Here is a 23,720-nt window from a genome sequence, read left to right as displayed (position 1 = left end):
CAAGGAGCAGCCTTCCCCGGCCGGACACTCATGCTCGGGACCCGACAAGGCTTGTGCAGGCCTCCCGCACCCTGGGAGGGGAAGGCTGCAAGCAGGGGGGCCCGGCGAGGCGCAACCAGGTAAGATTGTGGCGCGGGCGCAACTCCGGGCCCCACGGTCCGCGTGGCTGGACCTCGTTGTGCATCTGGGTGGGGCGCAGCTCTTGCCTTCGGGCCTGCAGATGCCTCACCTGTCAGACACCTGCAGGCCATGGAAGGGCCCCTGCCCGTGCTGCGAACTTAGTAATTTACCCAGGCCCTGGAGACAGGCGTGGAGCTTGCCCCTAACTTCTAATTACTTTTATTTGAACGGATCCACATGAGCACGAGCTCACGAGCCTGCTGTCATAGTCACGTCCACTGTCGGAAACGCACGTCTTTGCTAAATGTGGCAGGGAAGGACAGGCTGGCTTCCACGCGGGTCTGGTGGGCTGACTTCAGTCTCCCTAACAACCTGTCCTCGCAATCAGGTCTTTCCCTCCTAACTGCAATGTTACTTTTCTTATATGCTGGAAATTTATAAATCTTTTTGTCACCAAAAATTAATTCTGGGGTTATTAACAAGAGGCTGGCAACCTTGATTAAGGGGCCACTGCTCACCACCTACTCCTCACTGAAAAGTCACTTCTGTACTATCCCAGAGCACTTTATTTAATGCAAATTTAATTCACTGTGAGAAAACATTTTATATGTATGTGAAACATCCACACAGCCTGGTTGACAGGACAGCAGGTAACACAGAAAATGAGATGCAGAGTTCAGAACCCAGAACCTCTACATGAGGCAAAGCTCCTCCAGGGACGCAGGAGATTCAATCCCACAGTTGTCTGAAGCACCCAGGACGACCAGCTTCCTTCCTAGGAGCGGTTCTTGACAGCCTTCCCGACAAAGTTCACTTTGTCTTTTTGGGAAGCTGAGTTCCTCCCTGGGTCTAGTTACTTCTTCCACTAACGCATGCCCTGAAGCAGGGAACGCAGTGAAGAGGTTCTGCATGTGGTGTTATTTACGTGCCTGCGACTGTCATTGTAACCTGGATGGAGGAGGAAGAAAATAGGGCATCCCTTCAGATACACTTACAGCTCCAAGGCCAAGCAAGGGAAACGCGCAGGCCTCTTATAGGCCTGTCCTATAAGAGGCAGGCCATCTTGTTTGGGGCAGAGGCGGGCCATTTTGTTTTGTGAGAGGAAGGCCACGTTGTTTGGGTGAGAGGTAGACCATTTTGTTTTGGGCAGAGTTATTTTGTTTCGTGAGAGGAGGTTTAGCAAGAGTGGCCTGTCCAACTGCCTTCCTTAGAAGCCTTCGTACAGGCGTGTCTTTGTCATCTTCATCCTTTCTTTACTATATGTGACTATTATTTTGGGTTTTATGTGTTCTTTGGTATGGTTTGATAAGCTTTTTTTTTTTAATATTGGAAGGAGCAAAATATTTTCCATATAAATTAATATTAGTTGTGTCTATGCTTTATACCATGTTGGCTTAGGTATGCGACGCTTTGCTTTTGGATAGTGGGGCAAACCTGTGGGCTTATCTAAATGAGGACAGACCTCAGGAATCTTGTTCCAAACACCATTAGTGGAGTAACTGCGAAGCAAACTGTGACCACCAGGATCGTTGTGGCCATTTGTATCTCCCAGAGAATCAGCCAGTGTTTTATGGGATTATGCACCTAGGCAGAAACTTTTTTTTGAGCAAATTCCCAGAATTGACAAATAGAGTCTGGAGCATGAGGACTGGGTGAGGAAAGCCTTGCTCGTGTCTGCCTGGTTCCTCAGTGTCACACTTCCAAGCTCTCAAGGGATGCTTGGAAATGAAGCCATAAAATGCTTTTCATGGAGCTGTGTGCAAGTCTCTACCCCCAAAATCTGTAATTCTTGGGGTCTGCTTCAGAACTCTGAATTTATACAGAGAAGATATTTTAGCATTGGAGTTCTGTAATCCTCTTTCATATCTGGTGGGGCAAAGGACGTCCTCCATCTTTCTCCTCATTAAGAAAGTACTTTGCTGTTACGCATTTTTGATGGGGCTCCTGCTAATTAAAAACATATTTATTCTGTGAACATTCACATATGCAAACCATGCTAAGTGCTCAGGAATTTCTGTCCCACTCATTTTCCTTGTCTTCCCTTCCATTTCTGCTCCTGCTTTGAACGTGCTGAATGGCCATTCTCTGGAGGTTTAAGCAGCTTCATTTGTCTCGTGATATTTTTATTGTTTGTCTTGGAATTCAGTATCGGTCATGGGAGCATTTAACATTTCCTGTTTGCTGAGTAAGATGATGCAGCTTCACACTGGGAGAACAGACGCCCTCTAGTCACCTGCGCCATTGAAGGTAGAGTGTGCTTCACAAGCAGCACACAAACAGTCCTGCACAGTCGACCAGCTTCAAAATGTAAGAGATGAAATTCTCCAGGTCAATTAAAAACATTTTTGATGAGTTTTGCCCAAATTGGATCATGCCGTAGAGGAACATAGCATGTCACCTTCATGTTTTCAAGATTTGTCTCATTTCCTTTGCTGGTATTTACAATTTTGTACAATTATTGCATATTATTAAGGCACAGACCTATATATTCATGCATGCACTTGTATGTGTGTACATACGTACATACACACGTGTCCTGTTTTGTAGCTCTGCTATTATTTAAAAGAAAGCTATTATTACAAAGTTATTTTGCTAGTTACCTTATATCTTCATTTATTAGCTGATATTTTATTCGATTCTTCTGTGTTCTCTGGGTTGATCATCCACAAATAATAAGTTCAAAATAATTTTCTACTACTAACATTTCTACTCCCTCTTTTTAATCTGTGACAACAACTGTAACTTCCAGAGCAGTTTGAGATATTGGCAGGATGGTGGTCTTCCTGGTCTTGTTTAGGAAGTGTAGAAGATTCTTCCAGTTGTAGCCATCAATTTGCACTGTTTCTAATCAATTTGCCTTTTTTTTTTAATGCTAATTAAATTGCAAAATAGCTATGAGTTTTTATCAGGAAAGGATATTTAAAGTTATCCAGTGCATTCTGGCCTTTCCTGGATTAAGGGACTCTGTCAGAAATGATCATCATTGTTGACTGAGAATCTGAGACATTTGTCCTGCAGCCTTTTGCTTTCTGTGTCGGCTCATGGCTTCCTCAAGGTGCGCTCGGCTCCCCCCGCAGGCCCTGCACTTCCCATGTGCCAGCAGCTGTCTCCGGAGGAGGTGGCACCGGTCTCAGGCTTGGTTACTAGGGTCACAGGATACCTGGGTGTACTGTTTACTTCCCTCCTCACTGCCTTCGGAGTCCCGGGCGGCATCACTGTATTGAGGTCAGGGGTCACTAGGGGCCTCAAATACCAGCAATAGCTTTCTCATTAACCTTCCATCTGGCAGCTCTAGGACCTAGTAACAGTGGCCTCACTCTATCATTTTAATAGGGGTTGCTAAATGGTAATTAAAAATTATGTTGATTTTTTTTCCCATTGTAGCTGAATTTTTCTCTAATTAGAAATGTACATAGGCCACCCTGAAATGCAATTTGTTTTTTTTTTAAAGATTTATTTATTTATGCATACAAGAACTGGGGTACAGGCCAGAGGCACAGGAGGTGAAAGGATTCACCAGATACAGAGTGGGGAGCAGAACAGGCAGATGGACTGAAATCCACTGCTGAGGGGAGCAGCAGGTGAGTCAGCAGAGGTCTGCTGGGCCATGTGGGTAGCTCCCTGGCTAGGAATTGAACTCATGTTGCAGTGGCTGCTGATAGCTTCATACGTTGTGTCTTAACCCCTTGCACCACCAGGGAGGCCCTGAAATGCAATTTGTACAGGAAAGGTGGGTAAATGCTTTCTTTCCCTTTATTTTTCCATTGCTAGAAAAAGAGGCAGAAGGTAGCTAATAGGACACTGTGCCCCGCCACGCGAAGATTTTTGCTGCATTTCCTATCCGGTAGACAAACGGCAATGCTAAAGGGTGTTTTCACATTTAGGCTCTTGAAAAGGCCCTTGATTTGGCTCTGAAGGGATGGAGGCTAAGGGTGGCCCACCCAAGAGAAGTGAGTGCTGGCAGGTGTCACTGCAGAGCGCCAGCCCCAGCGGACTCCTGAGGGGGACGCATGTGCGCGTGGTTGGCTGAGGAGCGTGCAACAAGAGAGAGGAGCAGCACTGCTTGATGAATGGCTTCCTGGAGGATGAAGCTCTTTTATACAGACAGCTCTATTAGAAAAAACCTCAAGCCCAAACCCCTTCATAAATCATGCAAAAAATGGCTGCCTCCACAACAAAAATAGTCCAAGCGCGGTGTCTATTTGTCTTTGGTTAGATGTTGATAAATCGGGCTCATCTTTAGCAGAGTTGTAACAGCTGAACTTTACTTCAGCCGCCGCCTGTGTGCACCCTGCGTCTGGCTATGTGGCTTCAAGGTCCCTTGATTTGGCGGACACTTCAGAATGTAAATGCCTTGGGAACGAAGGGGGCCCTGTAAGTCACTATCAGTGAGCACCCCTTTTCATAAACCTCCCACACCTGATTCCTGACTTAACCCGTAGGTCACCAGAGGACCATTGAGAGTTTGATAAGGATTGCATTCAACCTGCAGATTGCTTTTCCCTCACCATTTTGGATGCATCTTATTTCTCTTCCTTGCCTACCGGCTCTAGTTAAAACTTGCAGTACCTGGTGAACAGCAGTGGTGAGCGTGGGCATCCTGTCTTGTTCCTCATCTTAGTTTACGCACTTTTGCCATTGGGTCTGGGTATGAGTCATAAGTGTCCTTCATTACTAGTAACCTAAGTTCTCTGACTATTGGTTTTCTTACTTGTACTTTGCCCTTTTCTCCTGACAGAGATATATTTCTTGACCTATTTTAATATCTCGCAAAGGGCTTCATCTCCCCCTTGCTCTCAGCTTCAGTCAGTCTCCATAGCAAGTGGTTCTGGTTATCCTTAGGCCTCTGCACCTGAGGGCAGAACTGGATTCTTCCTTGTCTTGCCTTGAGTCGTCTTCCCAACCCTGTTTGGTGTTTTCTCTCTCCCATCACCTTGTCTAGCACTTGTCCTATGAAATACCCTCTCTTGGGCCCTCGGCCATGCGGGTTTGAGGATCCCGTCCGTGGCTCTGTCTCCACTTGATGCCAGACCATGTCCTGGCAGTCAGTTCTTCTCTCCCACCATCCAGGGGACTCATCCCAGTCCAAGCCACCAAGCTGTTTTGCTCAGATCATGGTGATCATGTCCTAACAGCTTTCTGTCCCACCTTGCTCCTCTCCAATCTATGCTTCATGCAGCAGCCAGAACAAGTGCACCTGTTATGATGTGTGTGGCTATAGGTCACAGAAACTGGTTTTCTCACTGGCTTAAGAGATTGAAAATTTATTATATCACATAAGATGCTCAGACTCCAAAGCTGGTGGATTCCGTAGCTCCATTTAATTCAGTAGCTCAGTTAATTCCCATCTTGCGTTACCCTCCTTGTCCTCGGGCAGAATTCCAGCAATACGGCTGCCAGCAGAAACGGACCCAGCACTTTCTTCTTATTCCAAGAGAGTGCTAGAAGGAGGAGGGTAAAGGAGAAGGGGGGAGAGAGAAAAAAACGAAAGCTGTCTTTCCGATGGGGAAGAGAAATAATTTCCTTCCCTCCGAGTGGGTCACTTCAGGCCGTAGTTCATTTCTCCAAAGCCCTCGGCCTCCACATCAATCGGCGTGGTCAGCAAAAGGACTCAGGTTAGTCCTAGTATCCCCTGGCTTGGAAGCAGTGGAGACCCAAGTCGTCAGGGTTCTGTTGCGAGTGAGGAAAGGGAGTTGGGGGTGGTGTTCAGTTGTATTTTCTAATAATATAGATCAGGGCACATTGTTCTGGTATCTGAATGCCTCCAGAAGCTTCTGTCTGCCTCAGACTCAAGTCAGAAAGTCTACAAGGGCAACCTGGCCTCGCCCCAACGACACATTCAGTCTAATCTGACATTGCAAACCCACTGACCCTCAATTTCTCCAGCTATGACAACTTTGAAAAAAACTCCTTTCAGAGTGTGACTATTCCCGCCACAGATGGTCGCCTGGGATCGCGCCAGGGAGCTGGAGCTACAGATGTGAGCCTCTGAGACGCCTTCATGCGTGTCATCCGGGGCTCTTTCAATCCAGACCAATTTATCTTTTTTTTTTTTTTGAACATCCCCGCCCTTTAGATTGTAGTCGCACTGTTTGAAAATACTCCAGACTGTCACAACCTCCAACCCCCACGCCCCAGAGCCCCAGGCGCCTCCCCTAACACTTCATGGTCTGCTGCAACCTCACCTCAGTGAAGCCTCCTGAGTTTTCTACCTAAAAGGGAAGCACTTCCCTATCGCCACTTCCCTGTTCTGTTTCCCTGTACTTACCACCCGTCATTTACTCTCATTTTCTACTTTTTTCTATTCATTCCTATCTCCTCCCACTAAAATACAAGTTCCATGGAGGCCAGATTTTGTTTTTAAATGTCTCTCACTCCCTAGAGTAGACCTTGGCACAGACAACACCCTTAGCTGGTGAATGAATCTTTGTGAAAAATGAAAGTGTGAAATAAGCTTTCTGTTGTCTGAGACAGAAGTAATACAAACCTGCCCATCTTTGTAGAGAGCAAACTGGCTTTGAAGCAAACACCTTTTTCCTGTGTTTCACACTCCAGAGAAAGAAGCTTCTGCTGATAGCATCTGAGCGGAAGGAAGCCGTGCTGCGTGGCGGCCCTGCAGGGGCACCGCAATCGCCTCTCAGAGACCAGCCTCCTCGACGGCGTCCAGAGATGGATTATTTTATTCTCTTCTTGGCTCTTTTTCATGCATACAAAGGTAATGATAATATTTTCATTTAGAAAATGTACTTTTTTTTAATGTTATAGTGTGACACATTCAGAATTTATATGACGCTCTTTAGTTGGCTTAGGTAACTTCTCACTTGTTGGGAAAGACAAATGCCAATTACCAGTAGTGGAAACCTTGTTAGGCTGAGGGAGAAGCTGTGAGGCTTGACTTTTACCAGGAGCTCCATCTACTCTCTGGCTGACTTTCTGGAGCTTAGAATGCACGGAAGAATGTCTGCTTGGGGTTTGAGTGTGCAAGTCTCACGGAGTCAATGCGATGTGTGTTTCAGCTCTGTGTGCAGAGATGCTCTGGGACACGACGGTTAGACTTGCCGAGAATATGACACTAGAATGCGTGTATCCGTTCATGGACAACTTAACGCAAGTGGAGTGGTTCAAGGTCAACGCAACTCAGAAGGAGTCCGTAGCCATTTTCCACCCTTCTTACGGGATCTCAATTAGAGAGCCCTATGACGGGAGGGTTCACTTCTTAAACTCCACCATGACGCCCAACGATATGACACTGTCCTTCCTTAATGCCTCTGATGCTGATGTGGGCTTCTACTCCTGCTTTCTTCACACTTTTCCACGTGGAACTTGGGAAAAGGTGATACAGGTGGTTTCATCAGGTAAGTGAACATTTTGTTTCGACTCAGTAGGACCTTTCAGTCTGTCAAGTCCAAGTAGAAGCTATGAAATGTCTTACCCTATTTTGGTGACATGTTCCAATTATTTGAGTCAAATATTTTGTGTCAAGGAAATAAAACTGTGAATCTGTTTTGTTTTTATTAATATATTAATATTTCTGAGGGGACAAAGTATCTCACATATTTGAATGTCATTGGCGAAAGCACAGGTTTTATATTATCTTGATAATAACTTGAGCTTAGATAAAACTGATGTTGGCAGCATTTGGCTTCAGGAACCAGATACTTCCTGCTTAGTGCTTTATCTCAGTGAAATACAGGAAAACCTCAGAGATACCTGGGTCCAGTTGCAGGCCACTGTGATAAGATGAATATCTCATTAAGGCAAGTCACACAATTGTTTTGATTTCCCAGCTCACATTCAAGTGAATGCTTCCGCTCTACTGTTCTATTGAGTGCAATAGCATTATGTCTAAGACAATAATATATGTGTCTCCCTTTAAAAATAGCCATTGTCCGTGAGCATTAACCATCATCTGGGACTTCTGAGAGGAATAATCTTTGACTGGTGGAGGGTTTTGACTCCGTTTCATGGCTGCTGATTGGTCAGAATGATGGTGGTTGGGAATTTCTTAAAATGACAACAGTGAAGTTTGTCTCATGGAATGACTTTTCCTTTTGTGAAGGATTTCTCTATAGCACGTGATGCTGACTGATGCATTTACTCCCACATTGCTACTAATTTCAAAATTGGAATGTGACGTTTTACACACTGCTGCTGCTTTGGCAACTCAGTTTCTGTCATGCTCTAAATCCTTCATTGTCATCTCATCATCGTTCCCAACATCCTCACTAGGAGTCGAAGCCATCTCAAAATACCACTTTCTTTGCTTATCCATAAAAAGCAATTCTTTATTTATTAAAATTTTAGCACGAGGTTGCAGTAATTCAGTCACATTGTCAGACTTCACCTCAAATTCTAGTTATTTCTACCACGTCTGAAGTTATTTCTCCACTGACATCTTGAAGCCCTCAAAACCCTCCATGAGGATTGAAGTCAGCTCTTCCAAATGCCTGTTAGTGTTGATAGTTCGACCTCTTCCCATGAATCACAATGTTCTTAATGGCCTGGGAATGGTTTCTAGAAGGTTTTCAATTGACTTTCTTATATCCATCAGAGGAATCCCTATCTATGGCAGCTATAGCCTTACAAAATGAATTTTTTTTCTTTTTTTCTTTGTAGTTGCTATCATTCTGCAACATTACTTTTTTATTTTATTTTATATAATTCTTACATCATTTTTCATTTTTGCACAATGTATTCATTTTCATTTTGGTTATATTCCCCAATATAATTCCCCTAATCCCTCCTCTCCTTCTCCCTGCCCCTCCCCCCCCCATAGTGTAATTTGCAGCAACATGGATGGCGCTGGAAGGGATCATGCTCAGTGAAATAAGCCAGAAAGAAAAAGAAAAATACCGGATGGTCTCACTCACAGCAGGAATTTAGAAAACCTCAATAAGGGACCAGAAAAATGACTAATTATAATAAAGAAAAAAACCAAAATCAACAAGCAAAATGAATTTTTTCAATAATAAAACTTGAAAGTCAAAATTATTCATTGATCCATGGGCTGCAGAATAAACGCTATGTTAGCAGGCATGAGCACAATGTTAATCTCCTTATACATCTCCACCAGGGCTCTTGGGTAACCAGGTGCCTTGCCATGAGGAGTGATATTTTGAAAGGAATCTTTTTCTGAGCAGTATTTCTCAACAGAGGGCTTAAAATACTCAGATGTGCTGTCATCTGTTAAAATAAATGGCTTTGTCATTCCAGTGATAAAGGACGGGTAGAGTAGCATAATTTTTAGAATCTAGAATTTTCAGATTGGTAAATGAGCAGTAGCTTCGGCTGCACTAGCCCCTATAGACAAGAAAGTCAGCTTGTCTTTTGAAGCTTTGAATATGGGTAGTGACTTCTTCTCTCTAACTATGCGAGTCCTGAGTACCACTTTCTTCCCACAGAAAGCTGTTTTGACTACATTATCTGTTTAATGGTGTGGCCTTCCTTCCTGTGAATCTTAGCTGGATCAACTGGATAACTTGCTGCAGCTTCCCCATCTGTACTTAGCTTCTACCTTGAACTTTTATGATATGGAGGTGACTTTCCCTTCACCTCATGAGCCAACCACTGCTAGCTTCAAACTTTTCTTCTACGGCATTCTCACCTCTCTCAGCCTTCATAGAATTAGTGAGGGCTGGGACCTGGCTATAGATTCAGACTTTATTTAAGGGAATGTTGTGGCTGGTTTGAGCCATGCAGACCACCTATACATTCTTTCTATCAGCCATAAGATTGTTTATCTTTCCTATCATTTATGTGTTCTGCCAAAGTAGACTTGTCATTCTTTCAAGAACATTCCTTCTGCATTCACAGCTTGGCTAACTGACTCAAGAGGACTAACTTTCTCCTGTCCCAACATTCAATGTACCTTCCTCACTAAATGTAATCAATCCCCACTTTTAAATTTATAGTGAGAAATGTGCTACCCTTCCTCACACTTGAACACTTGTGGGATCTCAGTGGTCGAATTTCAGTATTGTTGTGTCTCGAGGAATTGGGTGACACGAGGAGAGGGCGGGAGGGGACTGCTGGCTGGTGGAGCAGTGAGAGCTCATCCAATGCCCATCACCCTAGTTCACTCTCCCATGTGGGCATGGCGGTGGAGTGCCCACATGGCTCCGACAGTAACCCCAAAGATCGCTGATCTCAACACCTATAACAAGAATGAAGAAGTCTGAAATATTATGAGAATTACCAAAACATGATGCAGAGGCCAACAGTGACCAACAGGCAAAATGGCACAGACTCCCTCAATGCAGGGGTGCCACCAACCTGCACACCGTAAAAAAATGCAGCATCTGTGGAGTTAGAAAGTGAAGTGCCGTACAACGGGGTAGGGCCACTTCCTTTTGCTTAGATCTCAGTGCTACCGGTCTGCTCTGAGATCTTTTACCTAAGTTTCTTGATACAGTGCTCTTCAGAAATTGTTAGCTGTCATTTTGGAAAGAATCTAGTGATGTCTCTCAGTGCTTTCTGCCGCGCCTGCTAGTGACTGTGGCTTGGCACATGGTTTTAGTCCTTTGAGTAACAGAGTTAGGTGTGGCATCCTGAAAAAACCTTCTAGCCCTTACTTTCTGTATAACGTTACGTTAGTTGCTTGAACTCCCTGAATCTCAGGTTCCTGAATAGTGAATTGAGTTGATTACATTATTCCCTTTGCTGAATGCTTTACGACCATATATTGAAGTCTCTAGCCCCTGAGAGTTAGGGGATGGTAGGTGTTATTGTCATTGTTATTATTTCCTATGCACTTGATACAATATGACTATGATAACATTTTCATATGTCAGTGACAATCTGGGGAAGGAAATAATTTGGAACTGTGTGTTTCTTATCCGTTATCTCTGAAATTATATTCCAAGTGGGCATCCAACAGAATACATTCAGCAACATTCGATATGGTGCTTTCTTTTTTAGGGATCCATATTATAAAAGATCAATTTATAGTATTATGTAATATACATGGTCAGGAGGTGAGAGCAATTTCTACCTGTTAGCTTTCCCTTTCTCTTCAGGTGTAACTAGGCTCCAAAATAATTTGTGCCTGTGGGTGAGGGTTACAGAGTATCCAGGAGCAGGATCTCTTTAGCTAAATGCTTGTTTATTAAAGACATATTTTGCCATTCGAGTCTTCATTGCTGTTGTGTGCAGTCACCTGTAAAATGCTGCTTGCAAATGTGTAGTGCGTGGTCCACATCTCACTAGCCGTGCATGTGAAGCAGAGAACTCAAGGGGCTCAAGTAGACTGAGCTCTCCAGGCAAGGCCTTTGCAGTTCGAGTCTCGTATCATGTATTCCAATTTCTGTCGAAGTGAAGCCGGATGAAGACAGGGACTCAGGAGACGTTGGTCAACAGTACAAAGGTGTAGCCATGGGGGATCCTAAGTGTGGAGACCTGAGGTGTAACATGATGGCTGGAGCGAATAATATTAAATCAAATACTGGAAATATGCAAGAAGAATAGATTTCAGATACTGTCATCCCACACACAAAAAACCGTAACTATGTGAGAAAGGATATGCCAGTTAGCGTGACTATAACAACCATTTCTATTACATAGCTAATTCATAGTAGATCTGTATTTATATATCTATATAAAATCATCATGTCATATGCCTTACATAGATGCGATCTTTATTAAAAAAAGAAAAAACAAAACCAGGTAGCTCGAACTCTTCTGCAAGTTCAGGGTGGAGGATGGATGCGCACGGTTGAGAAATCAGGTGCGATCTCCTTACTGAGGCAGGACTTAGCAACATGTGTGAACAACGCTTGGCAGGCTTGTCCTATATTTATCAAGCCTATCTAATGCTCCTGTTATTTTTTTGAGGACAAGACAAGGGATACCCCTGTCTCATGGGGTTTTTACCGCAACCTGAGATTTTCCATCAGTTGTTTGTCAGCAAGAGATCCTGCTGCCTTGATTCCTCATGATGGTCCTTAACCATGCTTTGTTGCTGTTTTATTTAATCATTTAAAAATTGCAGTAATGGGCCAGTGAGAGTATTCCATTCACTGTCTTTTTCTGTGGAAGAACTTGGGTGTAGGCCAGAGGTCGGGGATCTAACTCAGGCTGTGGAGATGATAGCACTGAGATTTAACCCCGAGGCCGCCAGAGAGGCCCTATTTTCACATTTGAGATTTAGAGGACGTCATTTCTCAAATGAGAGTGAATTAAAAAATGAATACTGGCTGTATCTCAAAATGTCCCTTACATATACCTAAAGTTTTTGTGACCTATTAGTAATATATCATGATCTACGAATATTGCCAGCAATGGGGCTCCATATTTGGTACTTTGGGGTCCTTGGTAAGGTTTTATACTGTATGAAGTCGAAACCTACAGGGGCAGGAACTATACAAGAGGCTGGAGGTTACGAAGGTCTTGCTGTGCCTCGTGGAGGTTGAACATCACTCTATGATGGAGTCCAGGGGCAGTCACCGCATGTTTTCCAGGGGGACACGAAGAAGCCAGCATTTTCACAACCTAGAAGATTAGATTAGTTGTCGTCTTTAGGAGGGGAAGACTTTAAAGGTCAGGTGAACAAATAAGATGTTATAAACTGGAACTTACGGACTGCCGATGAGGGTGTAAGTTGGTCCGCCTGTCATAGTGTGGCTATTAGTGGAATTTAGGGTCTTCCAGAATGGAGAGCCAATAGAATATGAATGTCTATAGAAAGAGATTTATGATAAGGAATTGGCTCATGTGATTGTGGAAACTGGCAGGTCCAAATCAGCACTGTGGCTAGTAGGCTGGTGGCCCAGGAGACCTGCTGCTGCAGAGGAAGTGGGAGGCAACCTGCTGGACAGTGTCCCCTTGTCTGAGGAAGCCAGGCCTTTTGTTCCCCTCAGACTTTCACCTGATTGGACGAGGCCCACCCTCACCCAAAGCGCAAATCTGCTTATTCAAAACACACAGATTTAAATGTTGATCTAATGCAAAAACACCCTTTGAATGAGTCCATAAAATTAGCCATAAAATCTATTTTGGAAAATGATGGGCCTCCCTGGTGGTGCAGCAGGTTGAGTGCAACGCTATGAAGATGTCCGCGGCCTCTGCAGTGCGGATTCGATTCCCGGTTGGCCAGGGAGAAACCCACATGGCGAGGCAGACCTCTCCTGTCTCATTCACTGCTCCCCTCAGCAGTGCTTTCGGTCTGTCTGCCTGTTCTTCTCCCTGCTCTGTCTCTGGTGAATCCTCTCCCCCTCCCACACCTCTGGCCTGTACCCCAGCTCTTGTATAAATAAATAAATCTTTAAAAAAAATCTATTTTGGAAAATGAGATAGCATTGGCTGAAGTGGAATTTGAAGGACTGTCAGGATATCTGGACATGAAGACAGGTGGAGCAGCATTTCAGGAGTATTACTTTAAAAAGGATTTAGAATATAGGTAGCTTTGGCGCTGCTTTAATCTTCCCTGCAAGGTAATGTTCCTTTGCGTAAAAGACAATGACAACGACGGAAGCCTCAGCTTGCACTAACACAGAGTTAGTTAGATCAGCGGTTACTTCAGTTTATTCTGGTTAAAAAAATTCACGATGTGGTTTACTTTACCATGTTGACTGAAAGCTTCCAAATGCATGGCCATCCGGATGTTATGCAATTATATTTCAATGTTCTCTTAAGATATTTACTCACTTTAATTTCAGTTGTGTTTTGTTTATCCCAAATTGAGAAGGAAGAAAATGTATGAAAATGGCATTATCTCCCGTCTTAGTGACAGGTGCGAAATGCTGGAGGACAAGGCTTCGTCTAAAGGCTTTTTTTTTTGCTATCAAAGAAAATTCCAGTTGAGAAACCACAGAGAAGTCTTAATGCTCCTATTACAAGAGTAAATAAATGCCAGCACATTTTGTCCCCAGTTCACTCAGCTTTGCCCATCTGATGCATCTTCAGCTCTTTGAAATGCCATTTTTTTAAAAAGTAGCATGGAGAATAAAAATGTTTCAGACCCGCTGTTTACAGAATTAAGGTATGAACTGTCTCTTAAGGTCCATTCTTATAAGTTCAGAAATACATCATAGAAGCTTTCCAGTCTATATATAGGCGCCCCCCACTCACACATTCACTCACACCCACCCACACGCACATGCATAAGAATGAAAAAGAGACTCTGTAAAGCATTACTTTTCAGCAGTTCCTCATTGAAGAGCAGACAAGATATTAAATAGTGCCTATAAGAAATAATCAGCTGGGGGCCTCACCGGTGGCGCAGTGGTTGAGCGCTGGGTTTCGAAGCTGCCCGCAGCCTCTGCAGCCGGTTCGATCCCTGGCTGCTCCCCGGCCACCTGAGGAGGGTCCCGCATGGCGCGCAGACCTCTCCTGCCGCCCGCTGCTCCCCTCAGCATTGTCCTTCGGTCCTTCTGCCTGCTCTGCTCCCCGCTCTGGCTCTGGTGAATTCTCTCACCCTCCCGCGCTTCTGACTGTACCCGGTGCTTGTATAAATAAATAAATAAATCTTTAAAAAAAAAAAAAGAAATAATCAGCTGATGACACAAACATTTTAAGGGTCTGAACCCGCGCTCTTTACTGAGTACAGCAGCACTGAGAGAGGACAAGTGGTGGGGAGTACTTCCAGGCAATGGGGAGCACTTCCAGGTGGTGGGGAGCACTTCCAGGTGATGGGGAGCACTTCCAGGTGGTGGGGAGCACTTCCAAATGCATGGAAAGTGGGGCTGTGGTCCCAAGGTGGGGTAACAGGAACCTGAAGTGGAATTGCTATTAGAGGCTGCTCTCGTTGCCTCGTTTCTTGGCCGCTCAGCGCGGGGAGGGTTGTGCTGGAAGCCCATGTCACCGCGAGACTTGGCACTTGGGTGTTGGGGTACAGCTCTGTAACCAAAAGTCAAAAAGAAAGAAGCAGCCCACCCAGCTCATGGAAACAGAGAGTCTGGTGGTCGCCTGAGACTGGGGTGGGCTGAGAAGTGGGTGGGGGGAGTTGAAAGGTGGAAAGAAAAATAATAGTGAACCCCAGCTGCCTTCTTAGGTTGTAATTTGGACGACATCCCATGCCTGACTTCATTTTGGTTTTTCTAATTTAATTAGCACACACTATAAGGCAGTGCTTATCAACTTCTTTTTATAGGTAAGGAAATTGAGGTTCAGAAAAATTGGGCAACTCACTTCATTAAGTTCACAGTTAAGCAACACAGTTAAGATTTCTTTCTTTGTGTGTGTGTGTAGAAGGACTGGGGTGTTGGCCAGAGGTGGGGGGGGGTGAGAGGACTCACCAGAGACAGAGTGGGGAGCAGGACAGGTGGATCCACTGAAATACACTGCTGAGGGGGGCAGCAGGGAGACAGGGGAGGTCTGCTGTGCCGTGTGGCCAGGGATGGTAGGTGGGGGCCAGGGAGGGAACTCAGGCCTCAGCAGTGATAGAGCTGAGACTTAGACCTTGTGCCACCAGGGAGACCCTGGAGTTAGGATTTCATGCAGATTCTAAGTCCAAGTACACAGGAGCATAAACTGCCTGAGGGTGGAGGCCTTGGTTAGTTCCCATCAGAGCTTCCGGGCGCTTTTCACCAATGGGTGTGTGTAGAGCTCGTGTGAGTGTGTCAAAGGGAGATGCTGGCAAACGGGAACATTTCAAAATCAGGTGTGGCAGCATCCTAAGACTTTTTTCCATGGCCCAAGTCATCTCCATTGTTGGTGCTCCCTCCCGGCCCACCGCAGAGGCCCACACGCAGGCCAGCGCACAGGCCAGGCCGGGACCACATGGGCCGTGAGCAACGCGTGCACCTGCTCATTTGCTTCCGAAACTCTACCTCCTCCCAGCGATGTTTTTACTTCCAAGATGACTCTAGCCAGGGGTCTCTGGTGAATGTGGAGATGGAGCTCTCGTGAAGTTTGCAAACCCTCCCTGGCGGCCCCGTCGAGTCGCTGGGGACTGTGACTCTTCACTTCTTGGGTTTTCCTCCTTTGGTTTTCGGCGATGAAGACAGTTCACACCTCTGCTCTCACTTCGACCACAGCTGCTCTCTCACCAGCAGGTAATATGCCACACACAGTATCTGGGACACGTTTCCTCTCTGGGCCGGGTGCTAGTTAGGGGGGTGCTGGTTAGCGTGGGTGTCAGCAACAGTGGGGACTGTGGCCTCCGCCGACCATAACATCATCCGCTGAGCAGGATCAGCCCTCACAGGCTGTCTCCTCCCCGCCAGCTTGACGGGCATGTTCCCCAACATTGTCACCAGGGGTTGAGAACTGCAGAAATCCCGGAGGCTCCGCTAGCACTTGGTCTAGGAAACCTAGGGCAGGGCAGGCAAGAGTGAGCTTCAAAGACACCTGGACAGTTCCCAGGAATGACCAAGCGTAAAATGATATTTTTGCATTTTATAAGAAAACAATGCTGGATTTTGAATATTTAAAAATAAAGAAAAAGAAGTATTGAAGCAAAGGAGGAAAAAGTCCAGTCCTAAGCAGCCCTGACGCTGGAGCTGTTAATGGCCTGTTGTGCCTCTTGATTTACTTTTATTCATGTTTATCATTGATTAAAAAATGGCTCACTTTCGGAGCTCTGCTTCTCCTTGCTGGTTTTGTCTGATTTGACGGGGAGTGGAGGTTGTAGTGTGACTTTTCCTTTCATTTTGGGACAATTTCTGAAGACATTTAAGATTTTGAAACTGTTAAGATTTTTTAGACGATCCAGCCAATCCTTCAGGGATCAATGCGAGAGGATCCCACTGGCGCCATCTCTTCTCCTCACTCCACAAGAGTTTTAATTAAATAACTCGGCTGATGGAGCTCCTGGCTCTTCCCTTGAGAGATTATTCACAATCCAATAAATCTCAATGTGAGAAAATTTTCCTTGACTTCAGCTATTGAACCAACTTGCATTTGTTTTTTTAAAAAAAAGTCTTCTTCATCATCTGCCCAGAGAGGGAGACACATGCTCCACAAAAGATTGATATAAAAAGCTTCCTCGGGATGGAGACATGAAATGGATCTTCACATTAATAGCACTGTAAATAGCCACAGGCGTCAGGGTTTGCTTCCAAAAACTCTACCTCCACTTAGTGGGATGATTTAGTGGGATGAATATGGCGGCCAGTGAGAATGATGTTTGGGCATGGATTCTGTGAGGTTTAACTGGCAGAAAGCTTAAGGAACTTAACAGTCTCATCTCAGCAGAGAAGCTCTAAAGAACATATTTGTCCTATTTCTTGGCAAGCTACAAGAAATTGTAAATTCTACCAATATGGACTTTTCCAGAATGATTTAGGGGAGGGGTGTGTGTGGGTTCTCTGTGGATGGGATAATTACCTTCTTGACATAGAAAGAGCCCATGAATTCTGAAAATTTTAGGTCATCCTTTTAGTTCATCCCACTAATGGATAGAGAACATTTATTTCTCTTTGCAAACTGGATGCCTCAGTTGGACGCGTTCCACTTTTTCATCTGAGAAACAGCCCGGAATTCAATTTCGTCTCAGTAACATTAGGACATATTCTCAAATTAGATCATGTTGTCTGTCCTATTAGTTTATTATACCATTTTTCTCAAAATACCTCTTTATTATCTTTTAAGAAACATCATGCATTTAAACAAAGGCGTCAGTATAAATAAAAAGAATTTGTTTAGCATCAGGCTTGTTACTTCTTCCTTCTATTGTTTTTAAGTCCAAGAAATGGCTCCCTTAATGATAAATATTGAATAAGATAAAAACATTTCTACATATTGACTTTGTGTTTCTTTGCGCTGACTGTTTGAATGTTTTTCTTAATACAGACTATTATGTTTTCAGTGAAAATAGCAGAATTGAACCAAAGAAAAATTATTAAACCTTGTCGCTGAAATGACACTTAGAGGTATTAAAATCTGCTTTATTGGATGAATGGTGAGAACAGTAATTTAAGAAATTGTGTAAACACTTTCTAAATCCATTGCGTAGACATTTACCCCTGGCTGTGAGGAGAAGAAATGAGCAAGAAGGTCCTTGTTTCCGAGGAGATTATCATGTAAAAGGAGGCTGTGCCACATGTTACTGAAGCTGGTGGACGAGTCGCCACGGTGCAGGTGGAGCTTGTTACCCATTGTGGCACCGGGTCTTGCAGTTGAGCGGTGACAGAGGCCTCTGCTGGTTTTGTATGGTGGGGAGGTCCCTGGGAGGTGCCATAGCAGGCCCAGAAATCTGGTGATTCCAGAAGGCAGACACATTACAAAAAACACCAAGTAGATGGGAAATTTTCTTTGCCTTTGGGGCTTGTAAAAGATACATTTGGTCATGGGCTTTGGGGAGGGTTGGTGGGTGGGGGATGGGGATTTTGGACTTCCTTTGGGCTTAGTGATGTTTCAAATAGTGGAGTTACGTGTTGGTCCTGATGGCAGCTATTATCTGGAGTCGTTGCTCTGGCACCTTCGTGTGCAATGAATTAGAGGTGGGGGGGGGGCTGCAAAGAAAGTCCATAAAGTAGGAAAAAGGCAGGAGACTTGCAGGCTGGAACAGCTGACTGCCTCTAAGGTGAGCTTCTCAAGGTCTCTGCTTACCTTTCCATAATTTACAGGTCAAACTCCCCCCTCAACACCCTCCTTTGTCTGCTGGCTCTTTGCCTCCCTCCTTTCATTCCAGAAATATTTATTGAAGGTTGGCTGTGTGCCAGGGGCTGTGTGAGGTTGGGGCGCTTAGGAGAAATGACCCAGTCTCTGAGCTTAAGTTAGAGGCCCATTTGTGAAGCCATCTGGTGATGATGGGGCCACAGCGTGGTGGTGCTGGGGTGTGGGGGGCCGGGAGCCCAGGCCTCACTCACAAAGTTTCAGAGAATGAAAGATGCTTGAGCTTGCTGCTTGAGGATGCCTGGAAACCTGCAGGGCTGAAGGGAGTTGTTGGCGCCTGGACCCTGCCAGAGGGAGGTGCTTAGTGCACAAAAGCCAGGCGGCTGGTGTGCCGGGAAGTGCAGGCCACTCGATGAATCCGAGTGTGAATGTGTGTAAACGGGTGGTGGTGCCGGTGGTGTGTTTGGAGGGCACATGACAGAGACAGGACACTGCTGAGCTAGCAGCAGGCAGGCACGCCAGCATTTCCTTTGGAAGTGAGGAAAGTTCCGGAACACTTGACTCAAAACTGCCTCTGCCTGTCAGGCCCACCTTCTTACTTCAGTTGCATTTGCTTCGCTGGGGTTGGGTGGGAGGGTGAGAGCTGGGCTCCTTCCAGAGTCCTCTTTGTGTCACGGCTGAGCACCCCCTTAGGGGCTCTCACTTGGTTCTTTGGGCAACAGAAGCCACTAGCAATTTGATTCGGGGAATGATTTGCAATTTAGAAAGAGCCTGCGCAGGCCCCCATCTTTCAGGGAGTAACCGCCACCCACTGCTTGAATCTTTATTGTCTGGGAGCCCTGGGGGGGAACCTCAAGGCTTCACTTGGGTTCTTTAGTTCACTGCCCATAGCACCCCATGAATGAGATGATGCTGTAAATAAATAGTAGATGGTGCTAATGTAAAAACAGAATTAAGGGAGAACCGCTAAGGTAGAGAACAGAAAGCAAGGGCTAACTACAGAGGGTCAGCAGACGAGGGACAGAAGCCTGCGGGGCACTTGCTGAAGCAACGTTAATCCTACGGGAAGGAATCAAGGGGGCGGGTGGCTTAGACCTGGCGGTGCAGACTCTCACGCCGGAGCCCCTGAGGCCCCTTACAATTGACCAGCACGTTTTTTGGAAAACTTAGAAACATCTGGATGGACTGTCATTTATGACCTGATGTTTCTGCTTGGTGGTATTTTCTAGACTGAGCATCACTTACATTTTATGGGGTGACTAATACATTCTGAGTCCCCCAAACCCTCATTGTTCCCCTCTTGTCACACGTTCTGGCTTTAGTAATCTCTCTTGTTTTCCTGGAACCTTCTGGAATTTGATTTTGCAACCCTCATCTACTCTGTTTATCCTAAATCCTTGAAAAAGCACTTCGAGGTCTTCCAAGACGTGGTCCTGGTGTCCGGCCCCACCTCGGCCCTTGGAGCCTCTTTCTGCCAAACTAGGTCAGGTTTTAATTCGCCGCGGCCTCTGTCTTCCTGAATCGGTGTCTTTGTGCTTTTTGTTCCTCTTAAATACTTGTTCACTCTGCAAAGCTCATCCTGCAGGGCACCGCTGAGGAAACCTGGCTCCTTTCCTGCGGCAGGAACAGCTCTGTCTCCCTTGGCGGCGTTCATGGCTGCCTTTAAGTGGGGCTCTGTCATCCGCCCTGTGTTCCCCACACTGGTGCCCACACCGGTTTCACTGCCCCCAGCAGCTCCTTCCCCTGTGCAGAGTCCCCACACGTTGTCCTACACTGAGAATCAGCTCAAAGAAACAGCAGAAGAAAGCGGACGGTGATGTTTTCATAGGAAACCCTCACGAAGGCCGGACCAGGACACAGGAGAGGCGTCCGTTCCGAACACAGTTAAGTGAGCAGAATGAGCACCTTCTAGAAGGGAAAAGGACCATCCTGGGTGGCAACAGAAGGTGAAAGCACATCCTATGTAAAGCATAATTTGAAGTATTTTGGGGTGTAGATTTATTGCCCCAAATAGTTTAATTATTTAGATCAAACTTCGTTGAAAAGTGAAGCAGAGATTTTTTGCTCTAAATAAATTCTTTCCATCAAACGCTACTGAAATGTGTCCACTGCTTTTCTGCTTGTTTCTGAGACATGTCAGTGACTTGTCTCATAAATTTGTCCTTGACCATCCTAAATGGTTTGCAAGGTTGCATGGTTGCAAGGTTGCAAATGTCATTTGCAAGGTTTTGCATGGACATTTATGAGCACGTTGTCTGTAAATGCATTGACTTTAGAACATTGTGTTCAAGGGAAGCATTATTCACAATTGCCAAAAGCAGAAGCATTTATCCCTCCAAGGAGAGGTTCCTCCATGGAGGGATAAATGGGGAAAAAAAATGCAGTTGATAAAACCCGCCGAATATTACTCAGCCATAAAAGGGAAGGAAAGTGATACACATGCTTCAGCATGGAAGAAACTCGAAGACATTCTGTGTGAAATAATTGGTCACACAAGAACAAATCCTTTATAAGTTTTTCTTCTCTGAGGCATCTCGGGTAGTCAAGTTTGTAGAAAAAGAAAGTGGGCTGGTGGTTGTCAGGTTGGGGGTGCGTAGGCACAGGGAGCTCTTTAATGGGTAGAGTTTCCACTTGGCAAGATGGAGAGAGTTCTGGAGATTGTACAATAACGCAAATGCACTTAACGCGACTGAACTTTATACTTAAGCCAGTTGAGACGGTGAACTACGTCACATGGATTCCACCTCAGTTAAACATGTAAATATGTGTATGTGCACATCAGTTATATATGTTATAGAGGAAACGTAGTCACGGGATTCAGTCACTATTCATTTCACTATTAACATTTTTGTTTTAGAGAAATTCCTCTCAACTCTTGTTTTGATTTTTGTCTTCATGCCAGTAAGAACCAAGATGGATTTGTTGACAGAGAATTTCAAGCTCTGGTTCTGTCTTTCTTCTAATTAGTCCTGTGACATTTGGAAAGTCCCTTTGTTTGGTTTTTTTTTGAGCTTCAGGGAACTCATCTGCAGGACGGGAATAACAGCATGAGCCGAGTGGGCAGGTGTGAGAATTCACGGGCTGGTGTGCCCACAGGGGTGCCCAGCCCCGAGAGAGAACCCAGGAGCCTGGCTCATCCGTTCCTTCCCCAAGGAAGTACAGAAGTGCAGATTCTCGTTCAAGTTGGGCATTTCCACCACCCCCCCCCCAACACACACGCAGTCCTCCGGGCGGGAGGCAGTGTGATGTGAGAGGATGGAGCTCCTGCTGTCCCTGCTGCCGCGGGGAGGATCGGCTGCAGGTCACGGAGGCCGAATGCTCTGCTGGGGACAAGTGCCCCCAAGGGCGCCCCGAGGGTCCTTAGCCTGCCCTTGTCACGCCTCCTTGTCAGCCTCGGGGAGGGACCCAGACAGTCAGAGGAGCAGGGCTTGGCCTCGAAGGGGCAGGCTGTGTGTCCTCTGCAGGGCCACGTGCCAGAGACTGCGACAGTGTGCGGGGCCCATGGCCGGCTGAGGGTGAGCAGGGCAGGGCCAGACTCGGCCGTCCCACGTGCCGGGGCTGAGGCCGCATGGAAGGGTCTTGCCGGGGAGAGAGACAGGAGGTCAATGGCCCCATGGAGAGTAGTTTGTAGGGAGCCGGAGGGACTCAGCTGAGGCCGGGCAACCTGTTGAAAGACACAGATGGGAGCGAGTGATGCCTGGGCCGTGGGGTGCAGAGGAGGGCACGTGTGCAGAGAGAGGGAGAGCGTAGAACTGGGGGACCCAGACAGGCTGGGGGAGCAGACAAGGGGAGAGAAACTAAGAATGACACCAGATTGCCGAATGCTGCAGGGAACAGGAAGGAGCCAGCTGGGAAGGAGAACATGGTTTGGGGGAGGCCTTTGACAGCGGAATCAAGCTGTGTCCTCCGCTTCTCCGCCACTTGCCTACTTAGGAAACCCTGGAGGTCGGTGTCTTCTCTTCTTTGCACACATCTTGCTGTAGGTTCCTCGGGTTTCTACCTGAGTGTGTATTCCTTGTTTCAGCACTTTCTACCAGGTTCCTAGGCAGGCGTGAGTCTCAGCAGCATTAATTTCTTCACCTGTTGGATGCCCTTTAGAGGGTGCTCTTCGGGAAGATGCTCGCTCTGAAACAAGGCGGCTTCTCCTGAACACCAGGCACTTTGGTCAAACAGGCGGGCTTCTAGCACCTTCAAGCGACTCCCCCGGTTCCCTACTACTGGGGCGATCACTTCTGTCCAGTTTTGGAGTTAGAGCAAGACCATCATCTCTTTGAAGTACCAATGGTACCTAATTATCATAATGAAGATATGCGGAATTTCTCTAATAGCTTCCCCGTAAAGAAGGAATCCAGCACAATTCTCTCTCTCTCTCTCTCTCTCTCTCTCTCTCTCTCTCTCTCTCTCTGTGTGTGTGTGCGTGTGCATGTGCGTTCTCTCTCTCTCTCTCTCTGTGTGGGTGTGCGTGGTGTTTTCAAAATTTTGGACTTTCTCTCACTCACTTTCTCTCTTTGATGTATTGAAAAGCTTTGCAGTCATTTATTTTGGAGTCTTTTGCAAGATGTTTTTAAAACACTCTTGCTTTTCACTCTTTTGGCCTCTTTCCTTGTTTGCACTTCTGGGCGTTATCATTCTCCCCAGTCGAGTGGTGTCTGTGTTATTTTTTGGCCATACCTTCATCCTCCGGTGGCCCCTTGAATCTGCCATGCGGGGTTTTCTGTTAAGCACCTTGTCCTTTAGATCTGTAGCACGAATTTTCCCTACTTTCAAAAAATTGGTGTTTTTTGTAGTCTAGTGGTTTATTTTGGGATTTTCACCTTTCACCTACACCTTTTATTTTTACACAAGAATATTTGCATTTTATTAACATTTCCATCTGCAATTATGTGAAATTTCCAGTGATTTTTTTTTTTTTTTACTTTGCCTTTCTAGTTCAAATTGCCTATAGTCATCCTGACATGATGGATGTCTAGTCCATTTCACAATGCATTATCAGTGTCAATATATTTTTATTTCCTGTGGATTTAGAAACCAGTTATCACTGCAACCCATTGCTTTTTTGAATGGAAGAATTAAAGACTGAGTGTAGATAAATCTCAAGAGTCTACCAC

General features: G+C 45.6%; 1 protein-coding gene across 1 annotated transcript in view; it reads left to right on the top strand.

Annotated features, from left to right (window-relative positions):
- Positions 1–7,123: 7,123 nt before the first annotated feature.
- Positions 7,124–23,720, top strand: part of CD226 (CD226 molecule) — a gene marked incomplete at its 5' end in the record, with an annotated part of 38,531 nt that continues 21,934 nt past the window's right edge. The window contains one exon of the mRNA XM_084252718.1: positions 7,124–7,475. Within this exon, the coding sequence (XP_084108844.1) occupies positions 7,124–7,475 (352 nt within the window). The remainder of the gene's footprint in view (positions 7,476–23,720) is intronic.

The sequence above is a fragment of the Talpa europaea genome, assembly GCF_964194135.1.
Source record: "Talpa europaea genome assembly, chromosome: 13".
NCBI classification, from domain to species: Eukaryota; Metazoa; Chordata; class Mammalia; order Eulipotyphla; family Talpidae; genus Talpa; species Talpa europaea.
The sequence above is the reverse complement of the archived record's forward strand: the minus strand, read 5'-3'. Positions and strand labels throughout refer to the sequence as shown.